Source organism: Globicephala melas, chromosome 18 (genome assembly GCF_963455315.2).
Source record: "Globicephala melas chromosome 18, mGloMel1.2, whole genome shotgun sequence".
Lineage (NCBI taxonomy): Eukaryota > Metazoa > Chordata > Mammalia > Artiodactyla > Delphinidae > Globicephala > Globicephala melas.
Genome location: NC_083331.1, coordinates 7325593 through 7343065, shown reverse-complemented (window position 1 = coordinate 7343065; position 17473 = coordinate 7325593). Strand labels below are relative to the sequence as shown.

At 45.1% G+C, this 17473-nt stretch overlaps 1 protein-coding gene and 1 long non-coding RNA gene across 2 annotated transcripts in view; both read right to left on the bottom strand.

Moving 5' to 3' along the window:
• Nucleotides 1-17473, bottom strand: part of LOC138842408 (uncharacterized) — a 97383-nt gene that overhangs the window by 33534 nt on the left and 46376 nt on the right. The gene's annotated exons all lie outside the window — the stretch shown is intronic.
• The window catches only part of ALOX5AP (arachidonate 5-lipoxygenase activating protein), a 30475-nt gene that overhangs the window by 9008 nt on the left and 3994 nt on the right, over nt 1-17473 (bottom strand). The window contains exons 2-3 of the mRNA XM_030882566.2: nt 14336-14435; nt 250-320 (exon numbers count right to left, since the gene is read on the bottom strand). Of these exons, the coding sequence (XP_030738426.1) occupies nt 250-320; nt 14336-14435 (171 nt within the window). The remainder of the gene's footprint in view (nt 1-249; nt 321-14335; nt 14436-17473) is intronic.

Here is a 17473-nt window from a genome sequence, read left to right as displayed (position 1 = left end):
ACCACCCTTGTCAGCGCAGCCACTCTCCACCAGCCACCAGGGGGCCAGCATTAGCGATGCATTACCGCAGGGCTCCGCGCGGGCGCCCCGCCCGCTGAAACACAGCCTCCGGAGGGTCTCGCCTCTCCAGGGCTTCATGGATTGGAGCTGGAGGTCAGGCGAAGCCTTTTCAGCAAAAAGCCTGCCCTCGAAGCTCCTGGTGATGCATCACGTTTCAGAAAGAGAACACGCAGGAGAAGCCTGGGTTACCTTGGCTGCAGAGAAGCCCGGCGCTCCAGAGCGTGACGAGGAAGGTGGGGTACGCATCCACACAGTTCTGGCTGTAGGATAAACACACAAGGGGAACCGTCAGAAGACACGCTACTGCAGCGCAGTCTGAAAATTACCCGAAACCCCGAATTAATCATCACTGTCGCGCACAGCACAAACCCCATTGATAATTCCACTGACCTTTACCTGATAAGACGTCAGAAACAGACAGCGGTGAGTGTAAAGCGGACACGTGTTCGGAAACCATCCACTCCCCTCCTCGGTGGAGCCGCTCGGAGACCCACTTTCTTCATGGATTCGCCTTGGCAGGATTCCTGTTCCCGGTTACGCCAAAGCGCTTCTTGGAATCGAAAAGTGAGCGCTGCGGACAGCAGGTTGCTGGAGCAATGGCCTTGTGCAGGGCTCAGTCCTCACGCCCGTGCTGGTGTCTTACACCCTTGGTTTCCTTTAAACTCAAGCAATCCTGTGAGCACACATGGTGACTGCATGCGTTTCCTGGGGCTGCTGGGACAACTCGCCACAAGCTCAGTGGCTTAAAACAAGACAAATTGATTATCTGGAGGTCAGAAGTCTGGGATCGGTCTCATTGGGCCAAAATGAAGGTGTCCACATGGCTGCATTCCTTCTGGAGATGCATCGCTTCTGTCTCCTTGCTTTTCCCAGCTTCTAGAGATCGCCTGCATTCCTTGGCTTGTGGACCCTTCCAACCTCAAAACCAGCAATGTCTGATCATGTCTTCTTTGCGACACCAACTCTTCTGCCTCCTTCTTCCACATTTGAAGGATCCTTGTGATTACGTTGGGTCCCACCCAGATAATCCAGAATCATCTCTTAAATTGAACTTAAATTCAGCTGGTTAGCAACCTTGATTCCTCCTTGCCACGTAACATAACCCATTCACATGTTCCCGAGATTAGGATGTGAACACCTTTGGAGGTCATTATTCGACCTACCACAATTAGTCTCATGTTTCAGATGAGAAACTGAATCTTGGAGAAGTTGAATAACTTGCCCAGGGTCACCCAGCTACAGAGTAGCAAAGCCAGGATTCACAGCCTGGTCAGTACGACTCTAAAACCAGGTGTATTACCTCTCCGACTCTACAGGCATACCTCAGAAATAGCGTGGCTTCAGTTCCGCACCACCACGATGAAGCAAATACCAGATAAAGCAACTCACAGGAATGTTTTTGTTTCCCAGTACACATAAAAGTGATGTTTATGCTATACTGTAGTCCACTGTATGTGCAATAGCATTATGTCGAAAAAACAAGGTACCTACCTTAATTTAAAAATATGTTATTGCTAAAAAATGCTAACCATCATCCGACAATGCAGGGCTGCTGCAAACCTTCAATTTGTAAAACAAAGAAAAACAAAAAACCCCACAGTGTCTGTGAAGCACAATAAAAAGAGAGATGCCTGCATTAAAGCAAACAGCAAGTGTTCTCAAGTTTACAGCCTAGATCAGAACAATCAACATGTACATCCATGGAAACACAACACAAGAAGACCCAAAAGAGGAGAGCAATGCAATAGAGCAGGAAGGATTTCGTCCCCCACCTGACATTAACCTGCTGTTTGTCACTGGCAAAGTCAGTTAAACTAAGAGACTAATACAGAGTAACTGAGATCCACTTAAGCTCTAAGAGTCCACGGTCTAATGTACTGGTTCTCAAGGTGTGGCCCCTGGACCGGGGGTCACATCAGAATCACCAAGGAACTTGTTGAAAATGCAAATGTTAATGCCTTCCTTGGACCTAAGGAATTAAAAACGCTGAGGGCGGGCCCAGCAAGAGTTTTAACAGCCCCCCAGGTGATTCTGATACGTACTCAAGTTTGAGAACCACTGGCCTAAGGTAATTCGAACTGTATAGGTAAAAGCAAAGATGCAATTTTCAAATTACATTTGGCCTTTTATCCAAATTCCTTCCTTGGATTCTTCATCTGGATCCTTCCTGATCTGGTTCTCATAGAGTTCCTACTAAAAATCAGCCTTGAAGCCTCGTTCAAACCAATAGGATCTCACGATTCAGCTGGTACCACTGAGAACCCTGGAATGACCAGCCTTTGGTCTGTCCCCTGCAGAGAACCCAGAGGTTGGGTCACGGGGACCTTCAGATCTTTCTGATGGTCAAAAAATCCTTTACTGGAGAAGTCAACAAATGGAAAAGGTAAGAAACCAATGTACCCTGTCCTGGATAGACACAGATAGAGAGCCAGAAGAGCCCTGATGACACTGCTGGGGGCTCTGGATACCCAGGATTTCCATTGATCTATGGACACAGTAAGAACTCCAAAGGGCGGGAGTCCCTTACAAATCTGCCATTTGCGGTGAAGCACCTAGTGAGTAAACAAGCCCCAAAGTGATAACTGTAGCAGCCGCTAAGCAACTGCATCACATCCATTCTTACACCTCATTAGAGACACGAAACTGCAGCCTCAGGACTGAGAGAAGATCCATCTCCCAGTTCCAGAAAACTAGAGAGAACATTCCCTTTTATTTAGTTGAATAATGTTCCATGTCTGATGGGATCTAATACCTGACGCTCCAACAGTTTGAAAATCTATTAATATCAAAGCTCTCCCCTGCTTCCTCTCATTCTCATGCTTCTGTTTTGTTTGTTTTGAAGTTGTGATTTTGTCTGGGTGATGCAAAATTTTAAAAAATTCTTTATTGTCCAAGGGATGTGCTCATAGAAGTGTCTAGTGACGTGGCATTAGATCAGCCATTCAATCATTCCTGCCTCTTCTATCAAGTCACCATGGGCCCTGGTACAACACAGTCTGCCTGGAATTGAACGAAATTCTCCCAACTCTAAGAAAACGGGCTCTTCTCTGGATTTCCAGAATACGTCCAGAAACCTAACCCCCACTCTGGCTCAGGCCTGTCGCTCTCCCCATGCAGGACCTCTGACACACCTTCCATCCACAGCTGCGTGCACACACACCCCTCCTCGCCAGAGGGCTGCTGCTGCGCTGAGCTCAAGCAGCTTGTGTCCTTTGGTCAGTGATACAGCTGCCTTTAGAGACCTTAGAGGTCACTCGTGTGGTCCCTAAAGTCACAAAGCCTGGGTCCCACTCGGGGCTGCCACTTTTTTTTTTTTCAGTATTAAAATGTTTAATTTTATATTGTCTTTACCACCTTTAATCTTCTTTTTTTAACATCTTTATTAGAGTATAATTGCTTTACAATGGTCTGTTAGTTTCTGCTTTATAACAAAGTGAATCAGCTATACATATACATATATCCCCATATCTCCTCCCTCTTGCATCTCCCTCTCACCCTCCCTATCCCACCCCGCTAAGTCATCACAAAGCACCGAGCTGATCTCCCTGTGCTATGCGGCTGCTTCCCACTAGCTATCTATTTTACATTTGGTAGTGTATACATGTCCATGCCACTCTCTCATTCGTCCCAGCTTACCCTTCCCACACCCCATGTCCTCAAGTCCATTCTCTATGTCTGCATCTTTATTCCTGTCCTGCCCCTAGGTTCTTCATAACCATTTTTTTTTTTTTTTAGATTCCACATATATGTGTTAGCATACAGTATTTGTTTTTCTCTTTCTGACTTACTTCACTCTGTATGACAGACTCTAGGTCCATCCACTTCACTACAAATAACTCAATTTCGTTTCATTTTATGGCTGAGTAATATTCCACTGTTATATGTGCCACATCTTCTTTATCCATTCATCTGTTGATGGACACTTAGGTTGCTTCCACGTCCTGGCTATTGTAAATAAAGCTGCAATGAACACTGTGGTCCATGACTCTTTTTGAATTATCGTGTTCTCAGGGTATATGCCCAGTAGTGGGATACCTGTGTCGTATGGTAGTTCTATTTTTAGTACTTTAAGGAAGCTCCATACTGTTCTCCATAGTGGCTGTATCAATTTACGTTCCCACCAACAATGCAAGAGTGTTCCCTTTTCTCCACACTCTCTCCAGCATTTATTGTTTGTAGATTTTTTGATGATGGCCATTCTGACTGGTGTGAGGTGATACCTCATTGTAGTTTTGATTTGCATTTCTCTAATGATTAGTGATGTTGAGCATCCTTTCATGTGTTTGTTGGCAATCTGTGTATCTTCTTTGGAGAAATGTCTATTTAGGTCTCCTGCTCATTTTTGGATTGGGCTGTTTGTTTTTTTGATATTCAGCTGCATGGGCTGCTTGTAAATTTTGGAGATTAATCCTTTGTCGGTTGCTTCAAAATATAGGCAAATATTTTCTCCCATTCTGAGGGCTGTCTTTTCATCTTGTTTATGGTTTCCTTTGCTGTGCAAAAGCTTTTAAGTTTCATTAGGTCCCATTTGTTTATTTTAGTTTTCATTTCCATTTCTCTAGGAGTTGGGTCAAAAAGGATCTTGCTGTGATTTATGTCAGAGTGTTCTGCTTATGTTTTCCCCTTAGAGTTTTATAGTGTCTGGCCTTACATTTAGGTCTTTAATCCATTTTGAGCTTATTTTTGTGTATGGTGTTAGGGAGTGTTCTAATTTCATTCTTTTACATGTAGCTGTCCAGTTTTCCCAGCACCACTTATTGAAGAGGCTGTCTTTTCTCCATTGTATGTTCTTGCCTCCTTTATCAAAAATAAGGTTACCATACGTGCGTGGGTTTATCTCTGGGCTTTCTATCCTGTCCCATTGATCTATATTTCTGTTTTTGTGCCAGTACCATACTATCTTAATTACTGTAGCTTTGTAGTATAGTCTGAAGTCTGGGAGCCTGATTCTACCAGCTCCATTTTTCTTTCTCAAGATTGCTTTGGCTATTCGTGGTCTTTTGTGTTTCCATATAAATTGTGAAATTTTTTGTTCTAGTTCTGTGAAAAATGCCATTGGTAGTTTGATAGGGATTGCATTGAATCTGTAGACTGCTTTGGGTAGTAGAGTCATTTTCACAATGTTGATTCTTCCAATCCAAGAACATGTATATCTCTCCATCTGTTTGTATTGTCTTTAATTTCTTTCATCAGTATCTTATAGTTTTCTGCATACAGGTCTTTTGTCTCCTTAGATAGGTTTATTCCTAGGTATTTTATTCTTTTTGTTGCAATGGTAAATGGGAGCATTTCCTTAATTTCTTGTTCAGATTTTTCATCATTAGTGTATAGGAATGCAAGAGATTTCTGTGCATTAATTTTGTATCCTGCTACTTTACCAAATTCATTGATTAGCTCTAGTAGTTTTCTGGTAGCGTCTTTAGGATTCTCTATGTATAGTATCAAGTCATCTGCAAACAGTGACAGTTTACTTCTTTGCTGATTTGGATTCCTTTTATTTCTTTTTATTCTCTCATTGCTGTGGCTAAAACTTCCAAAACTATGTTGAATAATAGTGCTGAGAGTGGGCAACCTTGTCTTGTTCCTGATCTTAGTGGAAATGGTTTCAGTTTTTCACCACTGAGAATGATGTTGGCTGTGGATTTGTCATAATGGCCTTTATTATGTTGAGATAAGTTCCCTCTATGCCTGCTTTCTGGGTTTTATCATAAATGGGTGTTGAATTTTGTAAAAACCTTTTTCTGCATCTATTGAGATGATCATATGGTTTTTCTCTGTCAATTTGCTAATATGGTTTATCACATTGATTTGTGTATATTGAAGAATCCTTGCATTCCTGGGATAAACCCCACTTGATCATGGTGTATGATCCTTTTAATGTGCTGTTGTATTCTGTTTGCTAGTACTTTGTTGAGGATTTTTGCATCTATGTTCATCAGTGATACTGGCCTGTAGTCTTCTTTCTTTGTGACATCTTTGTCTGGTTGTATCAGGGGGTGATGGTGGCCTCGTAGAATGAATTTGGGAGTGTTCCTCCCTCTGCTATATTTTGGAAGAGTTTGAGAAGGATAGGTGTTAGCTCTTCTCTAAATGTTTGATAGAATTCACCTGTGAAGGCATCTGGTCCTGGGCTTTTGTTTGTTGGAAGATTTTTAATCACAGTCTCAATTTCAGTGCTTGTGATTGGTCTGTTTATATTTTCTACTTCTTCCTGGTTCAGTCTCAGAAGGTTGTGCTTTTCTAAGAATCTGTCCATTTCTTCCAGGTTGTCCATTTTATTGGCATATAGTTGCTTGTAGTAATCTCTCATTATCCTTTGTGTTTCTGCAGTGTCAGTTGTTACTTTGTCTTTTTCATTTCTAATTCGATTGATTTGAGTCTTCTTTTCTTTCTTGATGAGTCTAGCTAATGGTTTATCAATTTTGTTTATCTTCTCAAAGAAACAGCTTTTAGTTTTATTGATCTTTGCCACTGTTTCCTGCATTTCTTTTTCATTTATTTCTGATCTGATCTTTTATGATTTCTTTCCTTCTGCTAACTTCGGAGGTTTTTTGTTCTTTCTCTAATTGCTTTAGGCATAAGGTTAGGCTGTTTATTTGAGACGTTTCTTGTTTCTTGAGGTAGGATTGCTATAAACTTCCCTCTTAGAACTGCTTTTGCTGCATCCCATAGGTTTTGGGTCGTTGTGTTTTCATTGTCATTTGTTTCTGGGTATTTTTTGATTTCCTCTTTGATTTCTTCAGTGATCCCTTGGTTATTAAGTAGTGTATTGTTTAGCCTCCATGTGTTTGCATTTTTTACAGACTGTTTTCCTGTAATTGATATCTAGTCTCATAGCATGTGGTCGGAAAAGATACTTGATACAATTTCAATTTTCTTAAATTTACCAAGACTTGATTTGTGACCCAAGATATGATCTATCCTGGAGAATGTCCCTTGAGCACTTGAGAAGAAAGTGTATTCTGTTGTTTTTGTATGGAATGTCCTATAAATATCAATTAAGTCCATCTGGTTTAATGTGTCATTTAAAGCTTCTGTTTCCTTGTTTATTATCATTTTGGATGATCTGTTCATTGGTGAAAGTGGGGTATTAAATTCCCCTACTATGATTGTGTTACTGTCGATTTCCCCTTTTATGGCTGTTAGCATTTGCCTTATGTATTGAGGTGCTCCTATGTTGGCTGCATAAATATTTAGAATTGTTATATCATCTTCTTGGATTAATCCCTTGTTCATTATGTAGTGTCTTTCTTTGTCTCTTGTAATAGGCTTTATTTTAAAGTCTATTTTGTCTGATATGAGAATTGCTACTCCAGCTTTCTTTTGATTTCCATTTGCATGGAATATCTTTTTCCATCCCCTCACTTTCAGTCTGTATGTGTCTCTAGGTCTGAAGTGGATCTCTGGTAGACAGCATATGTACAGGTCTTGTTTTTGTATCCATTCAGCCAGTCTATGTCTTTTAGTTGGAGCATTTAATCCATTTACATTTAAGGTAATTATCAATATGTATGATCCTATTACCATTTTCTTAATTGTTTTGGGCTTGTTATTGTACATCTTTTCCTTCTCTTGTGTTTCCTGCCTAGAGAAGTTCCTTTAGCATTTGTTGTAAAGCCGGTTTGGTGGTGCTGAGTTCTCTTAGCTTTTGCTTGTCTGTAAAGTTTTAATTTCTCCATCGAATCTGAATGAGATCCTTGCTGGGTAGAGTAATCTTGGATGTAGGTTTTTCCCTTTCATCACTTTAAATATGTCCTGCCACTCCCTTCTCACTTGCAGAGTTTCTGCTGAAAGATCAGCTGTTAACCTTATAGGGATTCCCTTGTATGTTATTTGTTGTTTTTTCCTTGCTGCTTTTAATATTTTTTCTTTTATTTAATTTTTGATGGGTTGACTAATATGTGTCTTGGTGTGTTTCTCCTTGGATTTATCCTGTATGGGACTCTCTGTGCTTCCTGGACTTGACTATTTCCTCTCCCATATTAGGGAAGTTTTCAGCTATAATCTCTTCAAATATTTTCTCAGTCCCTTTCTTTTTCTATTCTTCTGGGAGCCCTATAATTCGAATGTTGGTGTGTTTAGTGTTGTCCCAGAGGTCTCTGAGACTGTCCTCAATTCTTTTCATTCTTTTTTCTTTATTCTGCTCTGTGATAGTTATTTCCACGATTTTATCTTCCAGCTCACTTATCTGTTTTTCTGCCTCAGTTGTTCTGCTATTGATTCCTTCTAGAGAATTTCAAATTTCATTTATTGTGTTGTTCATCATTGTTTGTTTGCTCTTTAGTTCTTCTTGGTCCTTGTTAAACGTTTCTTGTATTTTCTCCATTCTATTTCCAAGATTTTGGATCATCTTTACTATCATTACTCTGAATTCTTTTTCAGGTAGACTGCCTATTTCCTCTTCATTTGTTTGGTCTGGTGGGTTTTTTCCTTGCTCCTTCATCTGTGTGTTTCTCTGTCTTCTCATTTTGCTTAACTTACTGTGTTTATGGTCTTCTCTTCACAGTCTGCAGGTTTGTAGTTCCTGTTGTTTTTGGTGTCTGTCCCCAGTGGCTAAGTTTGGTTCAGTGGGTTGTGTAGGCTTCCTGGTGGAGGGGACTGGTGACTGTGTTCTGGTGGATGAGGCTGGATCTTGTTTTTCTGGTGGGCAGGGCTGCATCCGGTGGTGTGTTTTGGGGTGCCTGTGACCTTATTATGATTTTAGGCAGCCTCTCTGCTAATGGGTGGAGTTGTGTTTCTGTGTTGCTAGTTGTTTGGCCTAGGGTGTCCAGCCCTGTAGCTTGCTGGTCATTAAGTGGAGCTGGGTCTTAGCCTTGAGATGTTGATCTCTGGGAGAGCTTTCACCATTTGATATTACATGGAGCTGGGAGGTCTCTGGTGGACCAATGTCCTGAACTCGGCTCTCCCACCTCAGAGGCACAGGCCTGACACCCGGCCAGAGCACCAAGACCCTGTCAGCCACACAGCTCAGAAGAAAAGGAAGAAATAAATAAATAAATAAAGTTATTAAAATAAAAAATAAGACATTATTATTTAAAAAAATTTTAAATTATAAAGTAATGAAAAATGAAAAAGAAAAGAAGAGAGCAATCAAACCAAAAAAAAAAAATCCACCAATGATAGCAAGTGCTAAATCTATACCAAAAAAACCCATAAAAAATGGACAGACAGAACCCTAGGACATATGGTAAAAGCAAAGCTATACAGATAAAACCACACAAAGAAGCATACACACACATATTTACAAAAAGAGAAAAAGGAAAAAAATATATATATATCGTTGCTCCCAAAGTCATCTCCTCAATTTGGGATGATTCGTTGTCTATTCAGGTATTCCACAGATGCAGGTACATCAAGTTGATTGTGGAGATTTAATCCGCTGCTCCTGAGGCTGCTGGGAAGGATTTCCCTTTCTCTTCTTTGTTGGCACAGCTCCTCGGGTTCAGCTTTGGATTTGGCCCCGCGCCTGCGTGTAGGTCACCTGAGGGCGTCTGTTATTCGCTCAGACAGGATGGGGTTAAAGGAGCAGCTGATTTGGGGGCTCCGGCTCACTCAGGCTGGGGGGGAGGGAGGGAGGTGTATGGATGCTGGGCGAGCCTGCGGTGGCAGAGGCTGGCATGACATTGCACCAGCCTGAGGTGTGCCATGTGTTCTCTTGGGGAAGTTGTCCCTGGATCATGGGACCCTGTCAGTGGTGGGCTGCACAGGCTCCCGGGAGGCGAGGTGTGGAGAGTGACCTGTGCTCGCACACAGGCTTCTTGGCGGTGGCAGCAGCATCCTTAGCGTCTCATGCCTGCCTCTGGGGTCCGTGCTGATAACCGCGGCTCGCGCCTGTCTCTGGAGCTCCTTTAAGCGGCGCTCTGAATCCCCTCTCCTCGCGCACCCCAAAACAGTGGCCCCTTCCCTCTCAGGCAGGTCCAGACTTTTTCCCGGACTCCCTCCCAGCTAGCCGTGGCGCACTAGCCCCCTTCAGGCTGTGTTCACGCCACCAACCCCCATCCTCTCCCTGCAATCCGACCGAAGCCCGAGCCTCAGCTCCCAGCCCCGCCCGCCCCGGCGGGGGAGCAGACAAGCCTCTCGGGCTGGTGAGTGCCGGTCGGCACCGATCCTCTGTGCGGGAATCTCTCCGCTTTGCCCCCCGCACCCCTGTTGCTGTGCTCTCCTCCGTGGCTCCGAAGCGTCCCGCCTCCACCACCCGCAGTCTCTGCCCGCGAAGGGGCTCCTAGTGTGTGGAAACCTTTCCTCCTTCACAGCTCCCTCCCACTGGTGCGGTCCCGTCCCTATTCTTTTGTCTCTGTTTTTTCTTTTTTCTTTTGCCCTACCCAGGTACGTGGGGGGAGTTTCTTGCCTTTTGGGAGGTCTGAGGTCTTCTGCCAGCGTTCAGTAGGTGTTCTGTAGGAGTTGTTCCACGTGTAGATGTATTTCTGATGTATTTGTGGGGAGGAAGGTGATGCCCACGTCTTACGCTTCCACCATCTTGAAGGTCTCCCGGCTGCCACTTTTTGACTGTGCGATTGTGGGTGCATTTCCTAGCCTCACTGAGTTTCAGTCTCCTCATCAATTGAAGGTGAATGGAGACATGAGTATTTATGGATACCTCCTTGGCTGTTGTGAGAATAAAATGAGAGAAAGCAGCGCCAGGCTCACAGTAAGCATTCAATAAATGGTGGCTATTATTCCTCCAACCTCTTCCTTCTTATAACCCCCAATGGAAATGTCTTTCCTACTGACAAATTATTGTTACTCCAAATATCCTTTTGTGCCATTTTTTCTGCAGGACAAAACTGACAAACCCACTTTGTCTGTCATTTCTTGAGGTCTTAACTACGAGCTACTCAGCAGATCTCTCAACAATTCACTGTGCTGTGTTCAATTGGATGCACCGCACTGCCAGTGTTTTTATGGAGAAAAGGATTCATTGCAATTTTCCCTTTCATTTTTCTCCACCTTTAGGAATGAGATATAGAAGCACTTAATGTTTTGCTAGTTAATTTGGGTTTATTTAAAATAAGTAAATATGGGAGGGATAAATTAGGAGTTTGGGATTAAAATGTACACACTACTATATATAAAATAGATAACCAACAAGGACCTACTGTATAGCACAGGGAACTATACTCAATATCTTGCAATAACCTATAATGGAAAAGAATCTAAATAAGAATATATGTGTGTGTGTGTATATATACATATATATATATATAACTGAATCACTTTGCTCTACACCTGAAACTAACACAACATTGTAAATCAACTGTATTGCAATAGAACTTTAAATAAATATGTAAATAAGTAAATATCAATAATAACAGTAATAGTATCAATACTAATGAATAGAACCAACGTAGATGTACCACCTTCAAACCATTCACAAGTCCCTGCTACTTGGAAGTGGGTCCAGAGTGGATTCTGAGAAGTGTGGGGGGAGAAGCGACCTCAGGGTGTCATTTACCAAAATGCATCTTGTGAAACACTAAACCTTTGATATACTCTAGAAAAAAAAAAAGGAGGGGTGTCTGTAGTTAAATAAGACCTCCCCTTCTTGTAGAACCAAGAATCACAGTGTCTTAGTACTTTAAAGTTTCTCAAAAGTCTTGCTGTACAGAACTTGTTCTTTTCTTTAACACCTGTTAACAGCCCATGAACTTGTAATCTATGGGTCACATTTTGGAAAATGACACATCTGCAGAGACCCATCTTCTCTCCACAACCTGTGCTCACCCACACTCATGGAGAAGAATCTTAGGTCAGTTAACTGAGACTTTTCTCCAAAAATCAAACTTTGACGGCTCTGGCTGCACTCATCAACTGGCAACAGGGCTTTGACCTATGCTTTAGACACATGAAGAGAGAGTCAAGGTCGAGATCCTTTTAACTCTCAAACCCTGACTCAGCCCTGCCCTCGACGGAGATGGGTGGTAGAGCAGCCCATTAACCGAGGCTGAGTCTGAGCTGAAGGCCTCACCTGGCTGGGACGTCTGTTTACCAACAGCCCCCAAATCTTGAACTCTCTGTATCACTCAACAGTCATACTTTATGCTGAAAAACATGCATCAGCCATTTCAATCCACCAGCATCATTTATTCTTTCTGCTATTTTTCCCTTTATGCAGTCTCTAAACATGTATGATCCCACACCCCATCAACCAAGAGTTTCGATCATGCAACCCTATGACGGGTGTATTTATGTACAAATTATATACACATCCTACTCTCAATCTGTATATTAAAACTGAGTAAAGTTCAATTTCCTATTTTTTAGATAGCAACATAAGATACATGTTCTTTTCTTCTCAAACCCCTACGGCTCTTCTTGTACCCCTCTTTGGTGCTTTTGGACGCCCCTGGAGAAGCTATCACTGGGGATGACTTTCTACCGGGCTAACAGGTAAGGCCCTTCCTGGTAGCTTCCTGGCTGGGGCACACAGACTGGGGGCTCCTGGCGTCGCCAGCAGGCGGCAGCCTCTGTGTTGACCTCAGCACCTTCCACAACCCACCTCAGGCACACACAGGGCGCTGCCAGCTGGGTCAGGGAGGAAGTAGTCTTTGTAACAGAACCACAGCAGTGTCTGGGCAACCTTTTAATTACAGAAAATTCCCCTCCGCTCCCCCCTCCCCCCCCCAAAAGCTCCGACCTCTCCACAGCTCTCTCCCCTCCCCTCCTTCTTCTGGCCCTCTCTCGGGGGTGGGTAAGTGGGAAAGTCACGTGGGTTTGGGAGCTGGGCGGCAGCACCCATGCGGTGGGGACCCCCAGGAGGCACCAATCACCCACCACTCTCCTCTAGCGCCTTCGGACGTCAGGGACGCCATCTGGAGGCTGGCAGCGGGGGCCAGGCGCCAGCGAGGCGTCTTCTGAGACGCAGAGCTAGTTCACTCCTGGGGGAAATGGCAGGCACCGGCGGCCTGGCCTGCCCCTGTTCTTCATTTTCGGCAGGATGGAAACTTAGCTTCTCACCCGGTACCGAGAAATTCCGCTGCATGCAGCCCTGCGCCACTTCTCCAGACGAGCCCAGCTGTGCCCCTGAGAACACGGGGCAGCCGGTGAGAATGTAGTGATCTGGGCGGGAAGAAGCTTCTCTTTCCGAACAGGTAGAATGGTATTCACGTTCTTTTGGATTCCACGTGGGGGGAGGTTCTGGCGTTACCCCTGACGGAGGACACTGTCCTTGCCCCTCTTGCACTCTTGCACGTGGGTGTGTCTGAGGGGACCTCTTCCATCTCCCCTGCAAACAGCACAGAGGGGCTGACGGCACCGCACACACTCTCCTCCACGTCCTGTAAATGTGAACATCTAATATGGCTTAAATCACATCCTTACGCTTCTTCGATGGATTCTGAGAATTAACACACCGAAGGTCCGAATCTTAAGATGGAAATCTCCCTGTAAGTAGTTCAGGAAGGGATTTCCTCGGAATCTGACTGCGCAGGAGTGCTGGGTCTGAGGGGCTGGGGCCGACGGGAGACAGAGGGGCCTCGAGGGGCTGCATTTGCTTGTGCTATTCCTGCCGTTGCTTGTGTGGCCACGACTCCCACTTTGGAAGGATCTCTGGAGACATCCAAGTCACCTCCAAGCCGAGACTGAAGGCCAGCTCAGAGCTGCAGCCTCCCTTTCTCACAGGCCAATCACAGGCTCAGAGAAGCAGGTGACAGGCCGCTGGCTGAACCCTCTGTCTGAATGCGCTCAGCAGAGAGGGAAATGAATGTTGGATTTGCATCCCACATAGCGCCCGCCTCCTTCACCGAGTTCTTCAGGTGTTTTCAAACAGCCTTTCCATTCGGAAGGCAAGCAGCAGAGGTGGGGAAGCCATTGCATAATTCCCCCATTCTTTCCGTTCTGGTTGCACCAGGAGACCTGGCTTAGGAAACGCACTAGAGTCCCCTCCAGACCCCATCGAGGGGACCAGAGGGGCTGCAGGCAGCTGCTAGCTGGTCCTACCTGCTGCTTCCGAAGCTGGCTGGTGAGCGATGGCTGGTTTTCCCGGCAGCCCCTCTGGACTAACGCCCCAGAAAATCGGTCAACTCCACGACTGAATGACTGGCTGAGAGGTCCCCGAACAGGCGGAGCTCCATCCCGCCACGTCACAGCCCCGCTTCCTCTCTTTACACACCAGCACTTGCTAAGATGATGAAAAGTGCCCCCAAAGTCTCCCAGGTGAAGTTCAAGCTTCCCTGGGAACCTCGCCTCCCCGGCCTTTGGAAGGTTAGCCCGGACAGACATGCAGCCCTGTGCCCATTGCCCCTCTCTGTCAGTTAGCAGTGTCAGGGTTTGGACTCACTTGGCAGTGTAGACCCGTTCAAAGGCAAGTGTCCCCGTCCTCTGGAAGCTCCACCCATTATGGGTCTTGCTCTCGTGCTCCAACTTGTGGGCAAAGAACCCTGCCAGGGGGAGAGGTTTGGATTTGGTTTATAACGGGGAACATGCACGAGCCTCGTATCCCATTATTTTACTAGAATGTTAGACGGTTCCTTAGCTTGACATCTAAAGAGCCCTAAATGTCCTCCATCAAATGCAACTGAGCAAACATTCATTCAGCAGCTACCCTCCATTAATCACTGCATCTGGTGTTGGTGACTCAATGGTGAGTAAGACACGACCCTCACTTTCAAGGATCCGACAGTCGGAAGAAATAGACAACCAAGTAAAGAAATTACACTACAGAGTGACTCGTGCTAAGATCAGACTGAGTGAGAATACAGAGCCATCGAGGGTCCAAGGGGGCAACTTAATTCAATGTTTGGGACACAGAAGGATTCCTAGAGGAAGTGATATTTAAGATAAAATCTGAAGAACAAGTGTGGCAAGCAGAGGAGACCACTCCACTCTAGTGTAATGGCACGTGCAAAGGTCCAGAGGCAAGAACCTCTGGGGTTCAGTACATCCAGCTTATTGGTGGTGGGGAAGTAGAACCTGGTACAATTACAAATGAGACTGAAGAGGTAGGTGGTGAATTGTGCTTTCAATGACATTGCTCTGTTATCACTTGCCATGTGCCAGACACTCAGCTTACGTCTGAGAACAAAACACACAAAGAGCCTTGGCCTGAGGAGCTTACGTTCTGGCGAGGATACAAGAAGAGAAGACAGACCACACACAGTAAACAAAATGCAAAAATTAAAACGACACAGTGTGCCAAGCTGTGGACAAAAGAGAAGGCACAGCACGACAGGGGCCGCTGCGGGTGCAGACAGGGTGGCCGGAGGGAGCCCCAGGGAGAAAGCAGTAAGTGAACCAAGGCTGAAGAAGACGGTGGCTGAGAAGTGCCTGCCGGACTTAGCAGCATGACCGTGACCTTGATGACAGCCACGTTAAGAGCTTCTGAATTTATTTCCATCTTGAGAGCAACAAGGAGTTACTGACAGATGTAAGTTGAGGAGTGGCATTGCCAGAAAGCCACTCTGTCTTTAGCATGGTGAGTGTTTAAAGGGGTGAGACCCAGGACAGGGGAAAGACAGAAGGGAGCTGGTTAGGGTGATGCTTGTGGGGTTAAGAGATGCTGAGGGGACAGAGTCTGTAGGCTGGATGGTGGGGATGGCGGGATAAAGGTCTCTCCCTCCCTCTCTCTCTCTCTCTCTCTCACCCCTCCTATTTTATTCCTTTCCTCCTATTTCAAGAGTGAGAAAGGGAAAAGTGTGATTGTCAGGGACCCACTCACAGGGTTTCTTTCCATCAACTTCCTCTTAGGCTCCTCAAAAAGACATGAAAAGGATGCCTTATCCATTGTGTACATGAATAAAAGTCTTCACGTTTTCCTTTTTGTCAAAAGTACATTCCTCTCCTAGAACTGTGCCCGTTTTGAGCAGAGCTGCAGGGCTGGCTTGTCTGAAGGCCCTCTGTTAGGCACTGGACATATGCTCCTTTATTGGGCCTGGCACCAGCTCTGTGAAGTGGGTGGTACTGTCCCCACTTTGTAGACAAGGGCCCTACGGCTCAGGGAGGTTAAATAACTTTCTCAGAGTCACTCCACTGGGGAGGAGGGAGGTTGGGATTCAACTCCAGCTGGGCATTCGAGGGTGTGTTTTTCCTCCTACTGTCCAATAGAAGCTCACTTCAGGGATTCCATCAACTACACAGGGTTTAAGTATCCAACTGTCCACTCTGGACGTCCCTTCTTACCATAGAATACAGTGGAAAATTCTGATCATTGTCTTTCCAGAACCCAAGGTGACACCCCTTGCCCCTGAACATGTAAACAGAGACCGTTTAAGAAAGTCTGAGGTTATTTCTGCAACCAACTGCACAGCGTGGCCGTCCCTCTCCGAGTCTGCCTCTCTTCTTCCTCTCCTTGCCTGAGAACAAACCCCTTCCTCTTTTCCAAGCCTTAGCCCTCCACCTGCAACCCTGACACTGCTTCTGCCACCCTCTTCGGGTCTTTGTTCATCAGTGTTTGCCCCATTTCCTGAACCTTCAATCTCTGTTTTCCTCCTAATCCTTACCATTGAAACACACTCAGATCTTTCCTACCCTCAAAACAAAAGAGAAACAAGCCTGCCTTTAGGGTCTACCTCCCCCTCCTTCTAAGCTACACTTGAAAGAGTTGGGCCACCTCTGTCCACTCCTCCAAACACTGACACTCCAACTCTTATCTTCCTTGACCACGTTACAGAAACTGTGCACGCAAAGACCACTCACACACTTCTCTTGGCTGGCTGCTAACATCAGGCCAAACCAGAGAGACAGAGAGAGACACGGAGAGAGAAGCTGCAACGGTACCCCATGCTGGGCTCTGCTGGCTACTCTATCTATGGTAATTATCCCAGGCAATACCTTCAACCATCACACATAGAAGATATTAGTAACTCCATCTCTCTGTTGAGGAAACTGGTGGTCAGAGAAGGTAAATAACTTTCTCAGGATCACATAAAAAGCTCTTGAGAGTTTCATTAAGTTAGTATGAGCCAGCAGCGTGATACGAAAGAACAATTCACACATCCATTATTCTAACAGAACTGCTGTCTGAATCTCGGGAACGGTTTCCCTCCATGGAAAACACCCACCTGCATCTTAGAAAGAACATGGCAAGTCGGGGAGTGGGGTAGGAGGGGGAACCCAATGACAAGGGACTCTGGAAACCAAGTCATATGAGGAATGATACATTGAAGAAGGGATGTTACAGGTGACTTCGTAAACACAGAAGCAGCAGGCACAGTCTAAGCTTTTCCAAAGAACAGACACACCAGTGGATAGAAATTATAAGGCAGCAGATTTCAGTTCCATATAAGAGAGAACTTCCTGAGTAGTGAGAGTTTGAATGAATGAATTCGAGACAAAATACACTGTGTAAAGGTCTACCCTTTGGAGCAGGTTTGAGTCCCAGTTTCACCATTACTGGCTCTGGAACCTCCAACCAATGGTCTAACCTCTCCAAGCTCCACTTTGCTTACCTGTGAAGTAAGCCAGGACATGGAAGCAACCA